Raw genomic sequence first — 22232 nt, forward strand, 5'->3', positions numbered from 1 at the left:
TTGAACGCAAGATATTTTTAAAAAACGTGGTAATAATGACGTTAGCCGTTACAAACTAAATATCTTTCATCGATAACTTACAAATTAGTACTCGTAACAAACCTACCTGCAGATGCATGCGGTACAAATTTTAAACACATACACCTTACTACTTCTAACTTTCTAAGTTCTAATCGTTGTCATTAGGTCCCACGCATATTTTTTTCTTTCTTTTACTACTCGTAGTTAACGAGCAGAATTTAAACTATAGAACATGCCCATACTAATACACGAAATTGATGAAAGGTATACTTTCAAATATATGTGGCCAATGCCAGTGAGGTGATGAAAGGCATCACTTCCCTAAAATGAAAGTATTAGTTGCATTACTTTTCTTTCTAGTTTATAAACTTTCTCTATCTCTTCTCTCTTATTACATGGGGCCGTTAGAACAAAGGTATTATTAAAATAGTAGAGACAAATCGGCAATACTCATGTAGACCCTGTTCTTTTGAGCTATTCTACTCTTCTTTGTCGAAATGTGCACTGTGTAGAAGTTCTGCTGAAATCTGCTCTGCCTAGAAGCTTAAAAGTAGTACTCCCTCCGTTTTTTTTATTTGCATCACTTTCCTTTTTGGGGTGTTTTTTTTTTAAAATGCATCACTTCTATATTTGGTAACTTTATACTATATTTTATCATTTCTCTCTCTTACTTTAAACCCCACTCAACTTATTTTATCATTTCTCTCTCTTTCATGGTCCCCACTAAAATAATAAAAATATCTATCCTCTCTCACATACTTTCTCTTTCATGATCTCCATCTTACTTTTAGGGGCTGCCTGGAATGGGTGTAATGGGAGGGGAAAAAATACATGAGTAATAATTCTGGATTTTTTTTAAAGTTTGGATCTAGGGTAATTAATCAGTGGGGTAATCTATTTCCCTAAAAATGAGGTTAATAATTACCCACCTTCCCCCTAGCATAACAATTTCCCCCGTAACAATTCCTCTTCTATACTGCATCTTCTTTTCCCCTGCTATGTACTCTCTCCTTCACCTTTATATCCCTCCACTCAATTGAAGTTGTTGCCGCCATTATAGCCGCCTGGTGGAAGCTGCTAGCCGCCATAGCTCATCAATTCTGGCGAATTACGAACAAGTATCTTGAATCGGACCCACTGGTTGAAGAGATAGTTGAACAAATGGTTAGGGCTTTTGATCCTTCAAGTGAGGTGATGCTCGTGGTGGTCTCAAGTTTATCAACGACATGGTGGTTGCCGCCGATTGCCATGAATTACCCTAGGATTGTTGCCAAACCTTAGAAAATGAATTATTACTCTCTAAATCAATGCTCAAGTAGAATCTACCCCGTTAGATATTACCCCCTTCATTATTTCTGGAATTCCAGGCATGCCCTTACTATAATAATTTATTCACCTACTCACAATATTATATTACTCTCCTAAAAATTTGTGCAATCCAAAATGATGCAAATAAAAAAAACGGAGGGAGTATGTATATTTTGCAATAGATTAGGTAAGTGATGCGATTATTACAAAAGGAGCAAGCCCAAACACAAATCAAAGGTCCCACACATATATTAATTCATTCCCTTTTTATTACCGCATCAATTTCCCATGACTTTCCTAACAAGCCAACAAACCCACACTCTCTCCTTCTATAAATACCCCCATACCCCTTCCATTTCCCAGATTCTCTCTCCTCTCCTCATTTCCCTTCTTCCCCAATTTCCACCCTAATTCCAAAAACACCCATCACCCCAAATTCCCATTCAATTCAAATCAATCAAAAACAAACAAAAGATCATATTTTGATTCTGGAAAATTTCTGGGGTTTTCAATCAATTTGAGAAATGGGTGATGCGTTTTGCAGCGATTGCAAGAAACACACCGAGGTTGTGTTCGATCATTCTGCAGGTGACACAGTTTGTTCAGAGTGCGGACTCGTGTTAGAATCTCACTCAATCGATGAAACCTCCGAGTGGAGAACGTTCGCCAATGAATCGAATGATAATGACCCGGTCCGTGTTGGTGGACCCACTAACCCCTTGTTATCGGACGGTGGTTTGTCCACCGTTATATCAAAGCCGAATGGTACTACTGGAGATTATTTATCGTCTTCGCTAGGGCGGTGGCAGAATCGGGGTTCGAACCCCGATCGAGGTCTTATTCAAGCCTTCAAGACCATTGCCACTATGGCTGATAGGTCTGATTTTTATTGCCTTATTGTTATTTCAGCTCTTTGAATTGTTTATTGTGAAATGGATTAATAAAGTTGATTTTTTGATAAGAGGGTGGGTATTTTTTTGTGGATGATACAATGAATTTTCTTGATTGTTGTAGGATTATATACAGTATTTGTTTTTGAGGGTTAAAGTTGGAAATTTATTGGGTGATTTGGTGTTAATCTGAGGGAAAAGTATGAAGTTGGGTGAATTTTTGGTTGGAAAAGACTAAAAACTATGGTGTATTGGTGTAATGTTGGTTGGTCCATCTCCTTGCATTAATGTGAATTTATATTTGGATTTAAAAATATGCTGTCGGAAGAAGTGTTGGATTGTTGGTCCTGAATTCATGATACCAATGAATGTGTTCATTTGGGTTGTTCTGTGTTGTGGCGAAATGTAGGGAATTTGAGTATGATTACTTGCACAAGTACTGTTTGGAGTTGGGTGATTATAATGTTGTCGAGACTAAGTCGTGGGGTATTGTAATATTGTTGGTTGTAGCGAAAATCTTATGCATACTCCTTTTTTTTTTTGACAAGGTACAGATATTATTGAGGGAGAATTGTTGATAACTTTTTGTATAGAAATTGAAACTAAGTTGAGGAGTAGGGGTGAAATGGTTTCTAAATTTTAATTGAGAATGTCGCTGTTCTGTTTACTAATTTTATTTGGAAGGTGAAATTGTGTATAACCTGCATTATTTTCAAATGATCCTGGAGCAGGATATGGTTGCTTGCTTTTGGCTTTCTTGTTTGAGGTTTGTGGTTGTGCAATAGAGAAGCAGACTTAGATAAATGTTGGCAGTCTGCTGAATATGATGAATGTTGAAGTTAATGTTATTTTAGGCCCTTTAGGGTTGCTCTGTGGATGTTTTCTTTAGGTCATACCCAAAAGAAGGGAGATTGTGGCTGGTGGTGTCGCTGATTAGTCCTTATGATTGATGAATGGTGTTTGGGCTATATTGCGACGTGAGTGAGAGAAAGTGTTGGTGGATCATATTGGTAACATGGAATTGGAGATGGGAGAATAGTGTTATACTCTAAATTATGTGGGAAAAGTTTATTGTTTGAAACAAATATCCACTTCCTTGTCTACAGAGTACTAATCTTATGCAAGCCTAAATTTCAAAAAGAAGGGACGGGCTATGTTTCTTAGGTTGCTTACATAAATCTCTCTGGGGCCTGTCATTTTTGATCTTTTGTTGTTAGAAATTAATGTTAAAGAAAGTGGGTTTATTTTGTAACTAAAAAGCTGTTTCACTGCTAGGCTTAATATGGTATTGTAGACTTACAACTCTGGCGAATTGTTTCTATGGTCTAATCTCTACCTTGGCTAACAAATTCATATGCCCCTTTTAAGCCTCCCTTTGATTACGTGCCTAACATGAGCACTTCATTGTGGCGAAAAGTGTCAAATTAAAGCATATTGTGCCCCCCTTTCTTTTTAAATCCTCCAAGCTATATATAACATCATTCATGGTAACATCCTCATTGATTATTTTATTTATGTATGATTGCCTTGCCTTTTGTTTATTTATTTATTTGTTATTATTTTTTTTTTGTGTAAGTCAAGGTTTTACTTTTTATTTACTTTTGAACGTTGAATCTGAAATCGTGAAGCTAAAAGCTAACGGGAATATTTTGTTGTTTCAGGTTGGGTCTTGTTTCGACCATAAAGGTAATGACTTCAATTTTATCCGGTTAATATTTTTTGGAATTGATTTGCTTTTTAAACATGCTGGCTAGCCAAAGCAACCTTTATTTGTTGAAAATTCTATTGTTCCTTTTGTTTACTAATTTACTTTTTAGTCTTATGTTTTGATTGGCTTAAGTCATTGTTTGCTTGGGTGTAAATCTATCATAGAAGCAATTTGCTTGAAAAGTCTTCAATAAGACACCTCACAAACAACACTGTAGGTTAGATGAATTAATATTACTCAAGAGTGAAGATGGCGGTCATGACTAGTGGTCTAGTGCCATCCCTTTCATTGAGCTATTAGTGCACTTATTACTGTGAGAAAATTATTGATCTTTAACTGTAAATAGGGAGGTATTTTTTAAAAATTGTTTTGTGCTTCCACTAACATTAATCACATATCTTTTTGCTGCACTATACTGTACATACAAGGACAATATTACCTTTGTGGCTGCTTTTGCATTTGACCTTTGTAAATTATTTGTAATGGTTTGTTTTATCTTTAACAGGACCGAGCTAGTGAGATATACAAAAAAGTAGAAGATCAGAAGTCTAGTAGAGGAAGAAATCAAGATGCTATTTTGGCTGCATGCCTATACATAGCTTGTCGGCAAGAGGACAAGCCTCGGACTGTAAAGGGTACAGCCTTAGAATCTTATAAAATATGGATCTTCAACCATTTATTTGTGTCTGAGCTTCATTGAACATGTGGATTTCATATAGAAATCTGTTCTGTCGCCAATGGAGCGTCAAAAAAAGACATTGGTCGTGCAAAAGAGTACATTGTGAAACAGCTGGAGGTCGAAATGGGACAAGCAGTGGGCATGGGAACTATACATGCTGGAGATTTTCTGGTAAATATCTTGTCTCTCAATGACTATATATAATGACTATATATATATACTCTCTCCGTTTCAAAAAAATCGCAACACTTTGACCGGCCCGATGCACAACTCTGGCCATTAATATTTGAAATTTTGACATTTGCTATAAGGAAAAACGCCTCGATTCACATTCACTACCGATTTAAATTTTTTTATCTTTTATTTTGCTACCACCTAAATCAGAGTTTGTTAGAAATTACTACCCGATGCCTTACACCGTAACAATTTCCGTCAGTGGGGCCCAACCATCGTCCAGCCACCCCACTGCCACCCCCTCCCCTCAACTGCCACCTTCCCCCTTCCCCCTTCCCCCTGCTGGCGTCCGGCGCCCAAAGCTACGACCGGCGTCGGCGACCCCACCCTCCTCTCATTTCCCCACCCGTGAAGCCAATCCCCTTCCCTTTCCCCCACCCACCGAAGCCAACCCCACTGAATTCAGCCCCCCTCGCTGTTCCTTCCACCGGAATCGACCCCCTCCCCTTCTACCCTTTTCGGCCTCCCCTAACCCTAAACCACCACCCCAAAACCACCGTGGGAGAAAGAGAGGGGGGGGGGGGGGTTGGCTTCGTGGGTGGGGAAGGGTGGCAGTTGAGGGGAGGAGGTGGCAGTGGGGTGGCTAGGTTTTTTTTCTGTCTTTTTTAATTTTTTTTTAATTTTCAATAACGGATTCCGTTAAGTGGTAGTAATTTGTAACAAACTTTGATTTAAGTGGTAGCAAGGTAATTTTTTTTTTTTTAAAACGGTAGCAAATGTGAATCGAGATGTTTTTCCTGGTAGCAAATGTTTAAATTTTCTAAAGATTAATCCAAAAATATTTTATCTGGCAATATATGTATTTTATATATTGATAAAAAGTATAGTCAAATTAAGCATATGAATAGTGCAAAAGTCAAAGTGTTGCTATTATTACCAAACGGAGGGAGTATTCAGTTTGATGTCGTGAGGTTAATTATATTCTTTTGACATGGGATTGAAACTTCTTACAGAGACGTTTTTGTTCAAATCTTGGTATGAACAATCAAGCCATGAAGGCTGCTCAAGAAGCTGTTCAGAAATCAGAAGAAATTGATATAAGGTGGTACTTTTAAATGTATTATAGTTCAATCTTGTTTGCTTTGCTTACAAAAGGATATTTTATAGGAATAGGAATTGTTTCTAGCAAGTTAAAATATTTCTATTTGTCAAAAAAAAAAAAAAAAAAAAAAAAGCTTAAAATATTTCTAAGTCAAGATACTGGTTTGAAACTATTGGAAGTATCATACAAAGTATTTCTGTATCAACAAGACCAAATGCTATTTTATAAAATTAAGTTGCCTGAAGCTGGTTCAGATGTTGTCCCTTTATTTTCAGTATGCTATTATCCCATACTGAGCCATTTTCTCTGAAGTGCTATATTGAGCTGTGAAAATGCATGTTTGTGTATATTCCATAAAACAGAAGAGATAGAGGATATACATTGTCTCCAGGAATACTTAGCCAGATAGATTTACGTAAAATAATTATTTTCTTTGAAATAAAATAATTATTGATGAAGGTTGTAAGAGTTAGTTTGTGGTGCACCATGTGTCCATGTTAATTCTGCTGCTTCATGGTTATATATCTTGTTTTATAGATATGTAAGTCACTAAAGCTCTGTTGTGTTGTACAAGGAAGAATGCATGAGCCTTTATTTTTTATTTTTTTATTTTTTTATTTTTTTATTTTTTTTTTGTAATACCACGCTACACAAATTTTTAAGCATCCATGTACTAACATGCTCTTTTTCTTGCAATCAATACAGGAGAAGTCCCATATCTATTGCTGCAGCAGTGATATATATTATTACCCAACTTTCTGAGGAAAAAAAACCCCTTCGAGGTTTGTCTTCTGTTATATCATTTTCAAGCTTTTGTTGCACATACAGGAATCTATTCAGATTCTTGTTTTAGCAGGAAGATTATGACCTGCTATTGCTATTATGCAATTTCTGAAAATTGATGCACGTACACAATCGTTAAGACTCAATAATCTAAAGCTACCTGGATTTTTTTATCCTGGGTTTGGATGTTAAATCTTGTTCACCTTTAAAATGCAACTTATTTTAGACGTGGGAGATGCTTTTGTGTGTGAGTGTGTGTGTGTGTGTTGGGGGGGGGGGGGGGGGAGATGCGTCATTGCTGTATGTGTATTTTTCCAAAAGAGACTTAAAGGTGTGTCGCAACCTTCTTCTCTAAAGGGTGGCTAGATGTCAATTGGTTAAGGATTAATGCTCTAGAGGGCAGAGACTATTCAAAAATTTGTGGGTACAAAAGCAATAAGGGGATAACATGTGCAAGCATTTAGTGAGAACATTTTGCAGTTTTGCTTCGTTGCCTATTTGTAAGTTGTAATATGGACAATTTCTAACTGTTACTATGTTTGGATAGAGAGAAATGAGGGAAAGGAAAAGGAGATAAAAGGAGGGATACACCATCCTTTTATTCGGATATCTAATGCAAGGAGGGAAGGGGAGGGTTGAGGGAGTTGGAAGGATCTATTTTCTCCCCTTTTAATAAATCAAATTCCTCCATTGTTGGAGAGGTTTCAAAGGAAAATGGAAGATCACTTTCTTTGTTGTAGTGGTTGGAACTTGAGCTTTGGCTTACTTCTCTTTTAGTTATAGCGTTATTTCAATTTTTAGTACCACCAAGGATTTTGAACAATATTCTGTTCCTATTGACTGTCCAGTTGCTTAAAGTGTTCGAGTTTGTCCATTATAGAGAGAAACTAGGTTGTGGATAGGGAATGGATTATCCACTATTGGCATCCAGTCTTGATTTTTGGATTTTTCCTACTGCTATATATGGGTGAAATTGTTAATGTTTGCAGTATAAGATTTAGTGGTTTGTTAAGGAAAAGAATGGTCTTGCATGCCGGACTGTTAAGTGGATTTCTCTAGATCGGGGTTTGATGAGAGGAAGAAATGAAAAGTGTAAACCAATCCAAATTGAATGATGGTTATACAACCTTGTTTAGGAAGTAACTTTTTGGAGGAGAGCTTTTAGCTTTTTGAGGCCTGTTATAGGTTTGACCACTCTAAAAAATGTTAATTTGAGATATGGTAAACAGTTAAACACAGATTTTTGAAAGAGCTTTTTGCGCTCAAAAACTTGTATTTTAAAGAGATCATAGAAGCTATTGAAATTAATTGAACATTTAGCTTTTTGATTAGTGCGTACACTCAAGTAGTAATTACCAGCTACCAATGTTATTAAAATCGCAATTCGGATCGTAGAATCGTACGATTCTACGATCCTAATCCACTTAAACGATGTAAATCGCTGGTAGAATCGTTATGCTATAGAATCGCTCGTAGAATCGGTGGAATCGGTACCGATTCTACGATTCTAACCGATTCTACTCCTGCAAAAAATTTGATTTTTCGTAACCCATAACTTTTGATTCCGAAGTCGGAATTAGCCTTATAATATGTCATTGGAAAGCTCTTGAAGTCTACAGAATTGGTTTCGTACCTATATCATTTATATATTTTATGTTATAGATTAAAGAGTGTAAGGGTGTCATAGTTGAACCTAACTTTAGTCAATGACTTACATATTATTCAATCTAAATCATAATAAAGCTTATGAAACATCAATTTAAATAATTTTTAAGATTCTATCCAACCATTTAATTTTTGTGGGCATAAGAATGTATTCATGAGTCTCATGCACTCAACTTTGGGCATATAAAAAACACTTTTATAACATGAGTTTGTTGTAGTTGTCATTCTTTAGCTATCTCGTTAAATGAACTAATTTGACACTTAGTTTTCTATCATTATTGGATTTTTTTTTTTTTTATTATGCATGGGTCTAGGGAAAACAACTTTACGAGTTAACAACGTTATTTTTTTCATAATTTAACAACAACTGTTGTGTACTCTCATGGTTAAAAATGTGTACCAATAATCCGACTTTATAGTTTATAGTGTATTATTTGAGTTATGCGCGTGCGAAATTACTTGAAAAACTATTTTATGTTTGTATGTCAATATTATGTTATTAACAATATATATTATTATCATTCTCATTGCTATAAAATTATGTATGTAGTCATTTGTTACATTTTGAAGCCCAATTTTACATTTTTGGTAGAATCGTACGATTCTACGATTCGATTTTACCGATTTGATTCTACCCCACTCACCGATTCAAAGTAGAATCCCGATTCTGATAACTTTGCCAGCTATGAGCTACGGTAAAACCAAACAGGGCCGTATTTTCCTTAAATTGATACTTTCGTTATTAACAATTGTGGATTAGGCCTTCTCTGCTATCGTTGTAATTGAGGATTTTTCCCGTGTGATACTTACGCTGTATGTCGTAATGTAATGATCGTTTGTCCAATCCTTGGTAGTTTGGTTTTTTACTTGAATAGTAACAACGACTAATTGAGTCTCTGTGCTGAAAATGTGTCAGATTTCATGTAAATTTGAGATTGGATAGTAAGGTTGGTTTGCTCATCGTATTAAGAGCATGTTTGGTAAGAGTTTTATTTGGGTTGGAAACGGATTCAATTTAACTATTACCGTTACCAAGTGTTTAGATTTAGGTAACAATTACCATAGGGGTAATGGTTTCCACATATTTGTTACGTCTCTAAAACTTAAAGTAACAATTACCCTTATCCTTCATAAACAAAAAGAAAGGAAGTTAAGTGTAAGTGATTCCTTTCCATAGTTAAACCAAACAAATGAAAAGGTAAGAGTTAGATGATTCCTTTCTTCCCTCTTATATGTTTCCTTTCCACTTCGTTTCCATTATTCCAAGTGTCTAACGAAACAGCCCCTAAGCACGAAAAACTTTCTTCTCTTGCAGATATCTCACTTTCTACTGGTGTTGCTGAAGGAACCATCAGAAATGCTTACAAGGACCTTTATCCTCATATTTCCAAGATAATATCCAATTGGTATGCCAAGGATGAGGACCTGAAAAACCTTTGCAGTCCTTAGAAGGAACGTGGGAGCTTTACGGACCGTCTTACAGATTTTTGCCTTTTTGGTGTGGGGAATACAAAATGGAAGCCTGCCCATTACCTTAAAGATATAACTCACATAAAAGTTGCTTAACTCCTGATCGAATGTGCAATTGTTTTGTCTTAAACTTTAAAGAGGCGCACCCATCTTTGTTGGGGGTGACATATCAACATACACTTCTCTGTTGCATTATTTTAGCAAATGTAGTATCTGAATGGGATAAATGACAGGCGCAGGTGAAGAGTTGGGGTGTGGGGTGTAATTGTAAACTCTTTGCTTGGAAGAGGGTGATATGAAATCGGAATTTAGATTTCTACGCATTTATAAGTAATTTTTTTAAGGGATTTATTAAAAGTGAACACTATGGTTAGTGATGATTCTTAGAAGTTTTTCAGCATTTATGTTTTCCCTTATTGATTGCTTATTTTTTTTGGTTGTAACACTCTACTAGTCTGAAAGGATGAGGGTGTTCCTGATTTTGACACTCTAAAACCTTGTAACTTTGTTTTGTAGCATTAGTTGTGTCAATTGTGTGCAACCTTCTTGAAGAAGTATGTAATCGGTTGCTAAAAGTCATAAAAGAAAGTCATAAAAGAAAGACCTCGTTACAAGATGCAACCACCCTCAATGTCACTGCTGATTATCAGAACAATTTCTCTTATTCTCTAATCACAACTTTTCAGGTTTTTGGGAAGATAATATAGAACCCATCTTCATATGGTTTGTAGGGAATCTAGGGATCCCTTATGTTCAGTGGTAGATCAGTAGATCTAGAGAAAAAAAACATTTTTTTTTATGGTTTTACATACTACCTCCGTTAAATGTTATGTGCAATTTTAGGGTATTATTTGTGACATATAAAATATTCCAAAGTTGTACATAATATTTAACGGAGGTAGTAGTTTAAATATGAAAACATGGAGGTTGTGTACATAATTGACGCGATGAGATCAGTGCTCCTAGTTAAGGCTTCCTTAAAACCGTATTAGTCTCACGTGAACAGCTAGAACACATTGTGGCTAAGAAAGCGTATTCAAAGGCTATGTGCACCAAAAAAAATGATCTTACCTTATTAGTAAAGCGTCAAATATGAAAACAGGGAGTTTGTGTACTTTTGTACTATAACAAATCAATTACTGTGCACCAAAAAATAGTAATAAGGAGTATCACCCTTAAAACCTTGAAATCACAATAATCTCACTTGATTTTTTACAAAAAATATTTTCTAAAGTTTATGAGCAATCACTGTTGATTGACTTATTTTACAAAATTTATAAAGCAATATTGACTTATCAACGGTTGAATGGAGAAATTACAAAAAAGCCATTTTTATTTGTCTAAGAAAAAACAAATTTAAGGGTATTTGTACTTGAGTTGCCTTAACCACTCAAGATCGAAGGGCATTACTACACTACTACTGTAGTACACCCTCACCCTCACTCATCTTCACATGTTTTCTTCTCTTCTTATCTTGTTTTTCCCATAATTTTGAAGATGGCGGAAGCCATCATTTTGCCTATTGCTAAATCCATACTTGGTAAGATCGCTTCCTTTACCGGTGATCTTGCCATTTCCTCTGTTTCCGAAGAATTAAAAGCGGCCAAGTTAGCTAAGAAAGATATCAATAAGATAGCTGATAAGCTCACTGCTATTTGTGCTGTCCTCCATGATGCTGAAAACAAGCAATACTCGAACGAAGCAATGAAAGTTTGGCTAAGAGATCTCAAGCGTGTTGTTTATGATATTGATTATCTCTTGGATGAAGTCGCCTTTGACGCTTTACAACGCCATGTCAATGAAGGTCGTTTTCGCCGCAAGCTTAGGTACTATCTTTCCTCCTCAAACCCCTTCATTTTTTCTTTTCATGTGAGTCACAAAATACGAGACCTCCGTGAACAGCTAGAACACATTGTGGCTAAGAAAAATGATTTTGGTTTGACTGAGAATCCGGTTGAGTACTCAACTGCTGACATCAGGGATCTTTTTGATAGAAGCTCATATGTTCATGTACCTGATGTTGTTGGAAGAGATGAGGCTAAGCAAGATGTTATAAATAGATTGGGTAGTGTCAGTGATGTTAGTGAGCTCTCTATGCTTCCTATTGTTGGGATGGGTGGGATCGGGAAAACTACGTTAGCTAAGTTGGTGTATCATGATGCTAAACACTTCAATCTTAAGTTGTGGGTATGTGTTACGGACACGTTTTGCATACCCAAGATCATTGAGGACATTTTGCAGAACGGTGGACACAGGAGTGGTAACAACACATCCAGTCAACAGTTGGATGATCCATTAATAGAAGAGCTTCATGCTTTGCTAAGTGGGAAAAAGTACTTGCTAGTGTTGGATGATGTCTGGGATGAGGATTTCAAAAAGTGGAAAGAGCTAAAGAATGTGCTAGATGTTGGTAATCCAGGGAGTGTAATTTTGGTCACCACAAGAAACTCCAAGGTTGCTGGTTGCCTTCCTCAAACATTCGAATCGTCTTATGATTTGGACAGTCTTCCGATGGAAGTTTGCTGGGCAATGTTCAAGCACCTGGCATTCAAGGATGGTGAGGAAGGCAAATATCCAAATCTTTGTGAAATTGGCAGGTCTATTGAAACTGGCATTCAAAGTTCTTGGTTGAAGAATCAAAAGCACATCTCGTGGGTGTATGTTGCGAGAGTAAAATGCACGATCTTTTGCATGATTTAGCAGTGAACATTATGGCAGAAGAGTTAGTTGTTGTAACTTTGGATAAGATGACAGATTTAAACCATGCTAGGCATGTTGTTTGGGGATATGAGAAAATTGATAGTTTAAAAGAAGAACAATTTCCAACAGAGCTTCTCAAAGCGAAGAAAGCCCGGACGTTTCGATTTGGTTATAGAATGAAACATGTAAGCATGTCCTTTCTAGAGGGTATTATATCCAATCTCAGTTGCTTACGCATCTTGGGACTTGGGGATCTTTGGTTTGAAGAGTTGCCAAAGTCGATTGGGAACCTGAAGCATTTGAGATATCTTGACTTGTCATCAAATCCCATCATGAAATCACTTCCAAATACAATATGTAATCTATTGAATTTGGAAACTTTTCATGTCAATAGATGTGAGCAATTAAAAGAGCTACCAAGGGATATATATCAATTGCAAAGCTTAAAGAATTTTGTAGTGACAACATGTCAAGAGAGCTTAGTTGACATCAAACTCAATGAATTAAGTTCTCTACAAATGTTACGTTTTGATTCATGTAAGAGCCTGATCTCGTTGTGCGACATTGATAATATTGGGCACCTCAACTCCCTTAAATGCTTGAGCATTGAGGATTGTCCAAAATTGACAAGTCTTCTAAAAGGTATGAAGTACCTTGTTAACCTTAAGATGCTAGACATAAGAAATTGTGAAGAGCTAGATATAAACAAGGGAGGGGCCCTTCAAGGCCTTCAAAGCCTCCGATTATTGAACATCAACAATGTAAAAATGGCAACTCTACCAAATGGCATACAATCTGCTGCAACTTCTCTCCAATATCTTGATATTGCAAATTGTGAAGGTTTGGTGGAGCTTCCAGATTGGTTAAATTGTTTTACTTCCCTCCGGGAATTTAGAATAATAGACTGTCAAAATATGTTGGGTTTGCCCAAATGTATTAGCCAGATCAATTCTCTACAATTGCTCGTAATTAAGGGATGCCCAAACCTATCAATAAGATGCGCTGTACCAGATGGGGAAGACTACCCTCTCATACAACACATTCCCACATTCAAGCTTGATGGCGTTACATTTACTCCAAATCAAAGCCACTGAAAAAGGTCTCATCTTCTATCTCACTAATATTGATTTTATATTCTATTGTTGTCTCTTCTTTGGTTAGTCTTTGATTTCCTCCAAGTTCATTTTAATTTTTAATTTTTAATTTTTTGACATAATAATTTCTATTATACCTAAATATAACTATATATAAAAAAAAGGAAAACAGGGAAGATTTACAAATTACTGATTTTTATAAGTTCTAAAAGTACACTCTGTAACTATTATGTGTTCATGATTTTTTTGCAATTATTTGTTATACAGATTTTGGGACCACAGTTTTTCAACCTAGCTGTTGGAGCAAGTATCGGTCTGATTGTTTATGGCTCATGCTTATTTGAATACTCAAGGCCTCGAGGGAGTCAAGGGTATATGTTTGTCTAAGTCGTTCTTATGTATAATATAATGATTTATGCTATGGTATCCTATCCTTTAAATGCTTTGTACTTATGAGTTACATGCTTTTATCTTACTCTTAAAGCGAGGATTTTACATGTAACAAACTTTTTTTTTTTTTTTCATTGTACTTTGTTTATTTGTATTTTTAAGAACGTTTGAGTTATTGTGTTGAAGTTGTTGTGAGTAACGAGATTATATTTACCTAGTGATAAATATGAGAGGTCGAGAAAACAAGATCATTTATCAAAATAGCTAATTTAACAAAAGTATTTCCCAAAATGGCTAATTATAGATTTTAATTTCAAAACTAGCTAAATTATTTACTTAGTAGGAAATTATCTATTTCTTATTTTCCTTTAACCAAAAAGGTTATGTCAAAAAAACAAAAAAAAAAAAAAAAGAAGGTTTTTTTTTTTTTTTTTTTTTTTTTTTTAATAATTTTTTTATAATTTTATTTGTTTTGGGTTTATTTTAAATTTGCTCTTTTTTTTTTAGTTGGAAAATTTAATGGCTAGTAATTTTGTACGTTACATAGTATATGGTCTTTGAATTCCGATTTGCCAACATTTCCCGTTTTTTGGCTTTAAATTATTTTTTTATTATTTTGGGTTTTTTTGAGAAATTTTAAAGCCATAGTTTAAAATATCCATTAATTTGGAAAATAACATAAACATAATATATTTGCAACAATTCTCAATTTTTTTTATAATATAAAGTTACACAAAATTAAAAAAAAAATTGTCTAAAAAAAAATCACTCGAAAAATTGTTCCAAACTTCCAATTAACAAAAATTAGCCGACATTAGCAGAGGGTATACAATTAGCAAACATGAAAAAGATGAACAATACCTTAAAATCCCTTATCGCCGTATAAGTTTGCAGTTGTGTTGATAAAACAATAGTACTTTAAATATCAATTTTTTGTGATACGATCATGTCGATCAAGACAAAAAAAATTGGTCTTTTTTGTGATCTTCAAATTAGGGTTCCTATGACCAACTTTATGTATATATGTATATAGCTTTAAAACTTTCCAACTAAAAAACCCCCAAAAAAAAAAAAATTTAAAAAAAACCCAAAAAAACACCTCCCCCCCCCCCCCCAAAAAAAAAAAAAAAAAAGTGAACCAAATTGGTTCAAAGGAAAATAAGAAATAAATAATTTTCCTCCAAGTCAACATTTTAGCTAGTTTTGGAATTAAAATTTACAATTAGTCATTTTAGTAAATACTTTTGTAAAATTAGCCATTTTGGCAAAAGATCTGAGAAAACATACATACTAATGGGTGTGCTTGGTTAGGAAAACTCTTAAATATCGACATAACATGTTTAAATGTTCGTATTATTTTCTATTAAAGGTTGTTATATTAAAATTAAATATATGCTTTTACAAAGTTGAATAAAAGTTCCTGTCAAAAAAAAAATGGTTGAATAAAGTAATAGCTTACACTTATTGAAGACCCAAGGCAAAAAGGTCTTAGGCCGGAATAAATTGTTGCGAATGTCTTTAGTTGTGGGTCTATGTCGTTTTTTAATATAGTATAGTATTGATACGGAGTAAAACTGTACAGTATATGGATCTATGTCGTATTTACATTTAAGTAACTTGCATAAATTATTGTACCACTTGCTTAATTTGATTGTTTGTTGTACCTTAATTTTATCATTGCTCAAGTTATAGCGTCAAAGTTGGAGTCAAGATTGGATAATTCTACCGTGTCATTCTTTAAGAAATGACACCATAACATGCTAACGTGGCATGTTATGGTTGGTCAATTTTTCGTTTATTTTTAAAAGGTTAAAATGTATTATAATATATGTATAATTGTAAATATGTAATATATGTATTTTTTTTTTTACCAGAATACATGTATTATTGTATTTAAAATCTATTTTATACTGTAAAATCATTTTTGAAAATTAAATTATATTTAAAATTTAGAAAATTAAATATGTTCATCGTTCTTGATTGTTCATGGCAATTTTTTCTTAATGATCTCGCTCCCGTGCGATTCTGGGCAATTAGGGTGCAGGTTCTGACGGCATTACCGGCGCACATAGGTCCGGCGAAGGGCCATGGTAGCGGCTCAAAATTCTGGCAAATTGTCAAGCGGTTTCAAGCGTATTTTGGCTGCGTTTTCAGGCGTCTTTCCTGGTGGATTTCTTAATTCTTGGTGCAGTTTAAGGGTGTGTTTCTGGTGCGGTTTTCAAGCGACTTTACAGGGAGTTTAGGCGGTTGTTTTCAGGCGATAATATAGGCTTTTCGGCGTTGCAATTCTTAGACTATTTGGTGATGCTTTTAGGATCGGTTTTGGTCAATTTTAGGAAGGTTTTTGGCGACTTTCAGGCAAAAAATTCGGCGGTCGCTCTTTTTCTCCGGCAGCAATTTCGTGACCATCATTCTGATTGTTCTTTGGATATTTTGTGGTGCAAGGGGTAGTTGAGAATACAATATCAGTTATTTTGGAATGAACAATGATGAACAGTATAAGAGCAAGATTAGCCTTATGCATGTATTAAGACTATACATGACATCAGCAAATCACTTTTAAACTTTTTTAAGACAAGACTTCACAAAATTTCTGCATTTATGAAGCAAAGTCTTAATAAAGTCTTAACTGAAGTCTTGAAAATTCAAGACCCAACTTAAGATTCATTTTAATACTTTATACACTGTATTTTGCCTACGTAAGTATACGAAAGCACATTTTTTTCCCCCTGAAAAATATTATCGTTAACAATAATTTGATTTAATTTTATTGAAAAAAAATGTAAAGTGTAAATTTAATTGATATTCATGTTATTGACTATTGTATATATATTTATTGATAAAATTGTTTATTGTATGTTAATACAAAGTATTCCTTTATTTGCTATTTTTTGTTGTATTTTAATCAAATACCATGTAAATTTTACGACTATGGTATTATGTATATATATCACAATGCAATATTCATGTTATTTCATTATTATTTATAATTTTGTATCTAGTGGTTTGATATTATTTTTCAACTATGTAAGATATGTAACTTACGACACGATTGCAAATTATACTATTAAAATATCGTATATAAAAAAGAAAATAAAAATAGTACGTAAATTTAAGCAATCTTAAATGAGTTTGAGGAATAAAGATCTAAATTTAGTTGAATCTTAAACAGTCTTAACATAATTATAAAATATCAAAAACTATTAATATATGATGTAGCATGTGAAAAAAATCTTAAGACGAGACAGGGCTAATCTTGCTCTAATGATGAAAAGTTTTAATTTTTCCTCAAAAAATGAAAAGTTTTAATTTTGTGATTTTTGTTTTTATTTTTAAATAATTGTGGTTTTTAATTTTAAGTTTTTTTTTTTCGAAATTTTATTAATATAATAAAAATAGATTTTCATAATTTATAATTATGTATTTCTGAAAAAAAAAATTCATGTATTAAAAAGAATACATAATATAAATACAATTTTAATGCATTATGGACATTTAAAATAATTCAAAATCAAAATATTAAATACCGATCTATCAAATTTCGCCATGTCAGCATATTGTGGTGCCTTTTTTTGAAGAATGACATTGTAGAATTTCCAGTCAAGATTGTGTTTAATTAGCATTCATTACCAACAACTAAATTTGAGAAGACACACTAGTAGTTGTTCTTGGTTAAGGTAAATGTGTGTGTTTAACTTAAGTTAATCAACTAGAGGCAGGGAGTAGAGACTGTTACACATCCTGTTAAATTAGTAATGAAGATCGTGTTTTAGCCTTGGTGTGAATTCAATTATGGCAAATAAAGTAGGACTATGAATGACTTGGAAATTAGTAATCCTGTACTGCTTTTGTGACCTCTGTTTTAAATTAATCATCTTATATACTTCTTCCAGTTAAACAAATTACATCATTTTAAGATGCCAGGTTAAATTAATATCTTGTTGACACTAGCAATTGCAGCCACAATTTCAAATCTTCAATTACATGTAAACATTATTGGCATAATGGCATTAATTGTGAAAGATGAACTACTGCCCTTTCAAATCACAAAGAGGTGGCTGAATGTAATTTCCAAAAAATCACTACAACAATCATTTTAGGGAGTGTTTGGTATAGAAATTTTAGAGGGATGGAAACGGAATCATGTTAGCGTTTATGTTACATTGTGTTTGGTTACGGACTAAAGTAACACAAACCGTTAGTAAGGGGTAACCCAATCCACCCAATTGTTTCCGCTGTAATAGGTGAGGAAACAAATTCTCTTCCCTTCCTCTAACACAAAAAATAAAAAAAACTCTTCTATCTCCTCTTCACTCGCTCGATAATTCTCTGAAAATTCCCAAAATTGTTCGACGATCCTACAAGGAAAGCTGCAATTCTCCAGATCTTGCTCCTAAATTTTCAATTTTCTATTGCAAATCTTCAGAAATTATCACAGGTTTGCTATCTTCATTTCTCTCGTTCCATTTCTAGGGTTCATGTAGTATCAATTTTTGCGTTTTTGGTTTGAATTTTTTACTTGCGTGTTCAATTGCAATTTTTTTTCTTCTCTTTTGTTGATTTTCTGCTGAATTTGATAGTATATATTGCTATAATTGCAGGTTATTTTGTGTTTCCCCCCTAATTTTTCCCCAATTATTAGGAAGTTCATTAGAATTTTGATTTGGGATGGTTTATTTTGGTTGTTACTAGCAGAAGACTATTATTGACTTATTTGCTTGCTAAATTGACTTATTTGTTGCAATTTACTCCTTGAAATTATCTAGAGATGAAATGAGAGATTCAGATTATGCAACATTTGAGTGGTCAACCTAATATTTTTGAACTTCAGGGAGCGTATGAGGATAAAACATATGTTACTCTTGTTATGGAATTGTGTGCTGGTGGAGAATTGTTTGACAAGATCATTGCTAAAGGGCATTACAGTGAGAAAGTTGCTGCTACTATTTTGAGTATATAGATCATGGTTTTTTGCTTAATTTTGCTTGTTTCTTGACTAGTTTACTCTTCATGATCTGGTTGACAATATTTTTTATTTGATTAACTAGAGATTGATATAACTATTGTTTTGCCGTTTATCATGTTCAATTGCCATTTATTTTATGTGTTTCTTGTACAATGCCTCGACTTATGCGTTCTATAAGGAGGAAAAAGCTAACACAAATACAACTAGTTATTTCAATGGTTATAAGGAGGAAAAAGCTAACACATAGTTATTTTGGATGTGGCATATAATGTGTGTTGTTACAATAAGGGGTGTTCAAATAAAAGAAAGGAAAAGAAACAAAAAATTGTTACGAATGTTAGTATTGAGAGGGATTTATAGGGAGAGTGATGTGAAATGCAAGAGTGAGCTTCGCGTTAATAGAAGAACGTTCAATATTATTTGTGAGATGCTTAGAGACATCGGGGGTTTAAGTGGAACAAAAAACATGTCGCTTCAAGAGATAGTAGCCATGTTTTTATACACGTTGGCTCATCATAAGAAATAGGTCTATTGGACAATACTTCTTTAGAAGTGGAGAAACCGTGAGCCGACAATTTCACCTTTGTCTAAGGGCTTTTCTCAAGTTGCATGAAGTACTACTTTACAATCCCACACCAATATCGGATGATTGTGAAGATGAAAGGTGGAAATCCTTCAAGGTATTGGTATTTTCTAAGCCTCTAAATTTTGCTAGGATTTTCTTATTTTTGCTTGTTTGTAAGTAATATTTTTTCCCATTTTTGTAGAATTGTTTAGGGGCATTAGATGGGACTTACATTAATGTAAATGTGCCTTCACAAGAACGACCAAAGTACAGAACAAGAAAAGGAACGATTGCTATGAATGTATTGGGCGTTTGTGCACCTAATATGCAATTTATTTATGTTTTTCCTGGTTGGGAAGGTTCGGCCCATGATATGCGTGTACTTCCAAATGCTCTTTGTAGACCAAACGGTTTTAGGGTACCTCGTGGTAAGTGAAGGCCTTTTTTGTGAGTATATATGTTTTATTAGTTTTGGTAGGTAGTAATCATTTTGTTTAATAACTTTGAAGGTAATTATTATTTGGCTGATGCGGGGTATACGAATTGTGAGGGTTTTCTTGCTCCATATAGAGGTCAAAGATACCATTTAAAAGAATGGACGGGTCGACAACCCGAAAGTGCCGAGGAATTCTATAACATGAAACATGCTAGGGCGCGAAATGTGATTGAGCGACGTTTTGGCCTACTTAAAGGAAGATGGAGTATTCTTAGAAGTCCTTCATTTTTCCCTATCCGAACTCATGGACGTATCGTGATGGCTTGTTGCTTGTTGCATAATCTAATTAGAAAATTCATGCCTACGGATGATATAAAAGAAGATGAATTGAGTGAATCCGATGATGATTCTGAGAGTGATTCCAATGATGAGAGGGAATTTATTACAAGTGTTGCTACTTCAGATCATTGGACCAATTTTAGAAACACATTAGCCCAAGACATGTTTAACGATTGGAGGGCGAGAGGTAGACATGGTCAATAACACAAAATGTATGTTTTTCGTTTTTTTTTTCTTCGATTACATTCTGTTATGTTCATTCTCTTCAGCCTTGTAATCTGTTATGTCAGTTATATTATAATATGCCTTATAATTTGTTATGTTAAGTTATGTTCATTCTATTATGTTTAATCACTTTTAATCTACATTTTTTTCAGATGGAGGCTAGTCAAGCTAAGGGTGAGGTAAGCAATCGAAGAAGAGGTAAAAATAAAAAGGTATTGGACGTATGAAGAAGATGCGGTTCTAATAAGATATTTGCATGAGTTGAGTTGCGATCCGAAGTGGAAGTGTGAGAATGGGTTTAAGAATGGTTACATGAATAAGTTGGAAGAGATCATCAATGGTGTACTTCCTAATTGCGGCTTGAGAGCGGTTCCCCACATTGAGTTGAGGATCAAGCATTGGTCGGAGAAATATAGTGCATTGGCGGAAATGTTTTCCACCTCAGGATTTGGATCGGATGGGATGTTGAGAAGAAGATTCTACAAGTAGATAAGTCGGTGTTCGACGGATGGGTAAAGGTATGAACTGCTCTTTCACACCTCTTTGTTTCTGCTCTCAGATTTTTTATAAGCCTTGCAGCCTGTTATAAAGCCTTTTTATAAGCATAAAATATATTAATCTAGTTGTATTCTCTCCTATATGGCAGACTCATAAGAAAGCTAAGGGGTTGTTTGGAGTTCCATTCGTTCATTATGACACTCTAGCAGAAATATATGCAAAATAGAAAGCTACCGGAGATATAAGTGAGTCATTCGTTGATGCCATAGAAGATATGGATCAAGAGATTGATAAGCAACCATTGAATGTCGAGAGTGATGAAGAAGATGATGTGAATTCTACTCATTCGGACACTTATTATTCTACAAGTCAATCCGGAAAACGTCCCATGAACATAGAGGATGATCATTCAACTCCTTCAAAAATGGCAAAAGTGAAGGCTTCTACGATTCATTCTTCCGCAAGTGATTCCACTACTCAATCCGGAAAATGTTCTACAAAGGCGAAAGAGGCTAAGGTAAAGGGAAATAATAAGGTAGATTTGAATAGTTTGTGTAGGAATGATGATGATGATTTGATGGCCTCCCTCCATGATTTGGTAGCCTCCACTACAACGGCTAGGCCCTCTCTTGTTTCTTCTCTATTTGATTCGCGTTCTTACGCATAGGATGCTTCGGTTGTTCACAACTTTTTTGATTCTCATTCTGTGATGAGGATTCTGTCGTTGGATCGTCCGGAGCGGCTGATGGATGATTTTGTTTATTGGAAGTTCACTAGGGACGGTGTTTTTTTCTACAAAATCAGCTTATGCCCTTCAATGCCAGTCTAGTATTTCACCGGGTTCAGGTTGTCAGCTGTCTCCTTCCTGGTGGCGGAAATTTTGGAGGTTACCTATTCTGCCCCGTTGGAAATGTTTTGGTTGGAAGTTGATGCAGGATGCTTTTCCGTTGTCCGCCCTCCTTTTTTCTCGTGGTTGTCCAGTTGATCCGGTTTGTGCTTTTTGCCATGCTGAGTTGGAGGTGACGGCACACACTTTCAGGGACTGTCCATCTGTTCGTCCATTGTGAGACTCGGGGGTGTTGGGGGTTCCCTGGGTGTTTTCACAGTCTTCACCTTTTGGGGTTTGGTTGGCTGAGTCTATTTCTCGTTACTCTTCGTCTGGTTATGAAAACAAGGTTATGGCTTTATTTGCTATTCTCTAGGCTATTTGGCTTTCTAG

The 22232-nt window shown here is 34.8% G+C and overlaps 1 protein-coding gene and 1 pseudogene across 2 annotated transcripts; both read left to right on the top strand.

Annotated features, from left to right (window-relative positions):
• Window positions 1-1723: 1723 nt before the first annotated feature.
• On the top strand, window positions 1724-10213 carry LOC145583248 (transcription initiation factor IIB-2-like). Its single transcript, XM_081640440.1, has 7 exons — window positions 1724-2206; window positions 3881-3905; window positions 4433-4562; window positions 4647-4777; window positions 5794-5882; window positions 6588-6664; window positions 9646-10213. The coding sequence occupies exons 1-7, from the start codon at window positions 1854-1856 to the stop codon at window positions 9777-9779; spliced, it is 939 nt and encodes a 312-aa protein (XP_081496566.1). The 5' UTR covers window positions 1724-1853; the 3' UTR covers window positions 9780-10213.
• A 994-nt stretch (window positions 10214-11207) lies between these two features.
• LOC145582388 (putative disease resistance protein RGA1) lies at window positions 11208-14180 on the top strand (annotated as a pseudogene). The gene is made up of 2 exons (XR_014099869.1): window positions 11208-13599; window positions 13862-14180. The product of XR_014099869.1 is annotated as a putative disease resistance protein RGA1 (transcript).
• The last annotated feature ends 8052 nt before the right edge of the window (window positions 14181-22232 follow it).

Source organism: Chenopodium album, chromosome 15 (assembly GCF_948465745.1).
Source record: "Chenopodium album chromosome 15, dcCheAlbu1.1, whole genome shotgun sequence".
Lineage (NCBI taxonomy): Eukaryota > Viridiplantae > Streptophyta > Magnoliopsida > Caryophyllales > Amaranthaceae > Chenopodium > Chenopodium album.

Excerpts from the sequence above, each read along its gene's own strand:
- LOC145583248 (XM_081640440.1), top strand. The coding sequence starts at position 1,854 with ATGGGTGATGCGTTTTGCAGCGATTGCAAGAAACACACCGAGGTTGTG. Across the intron at positions 4,563-4,646 it reads CAAGCCTCGGACTGTAAAGG|AAATCTGTTCTGTCGCCAAT; the intron begins GTACAGCCTTAG and ends GATTTCATATAG. Across the intron at positions 4,778-5,793 it reads TACATGCTGGAGATTTTCTG|AGACGTTTTTGTTCAAATCT; the intron begins GTAAATATCTTG and ends AACTTCTTACAG.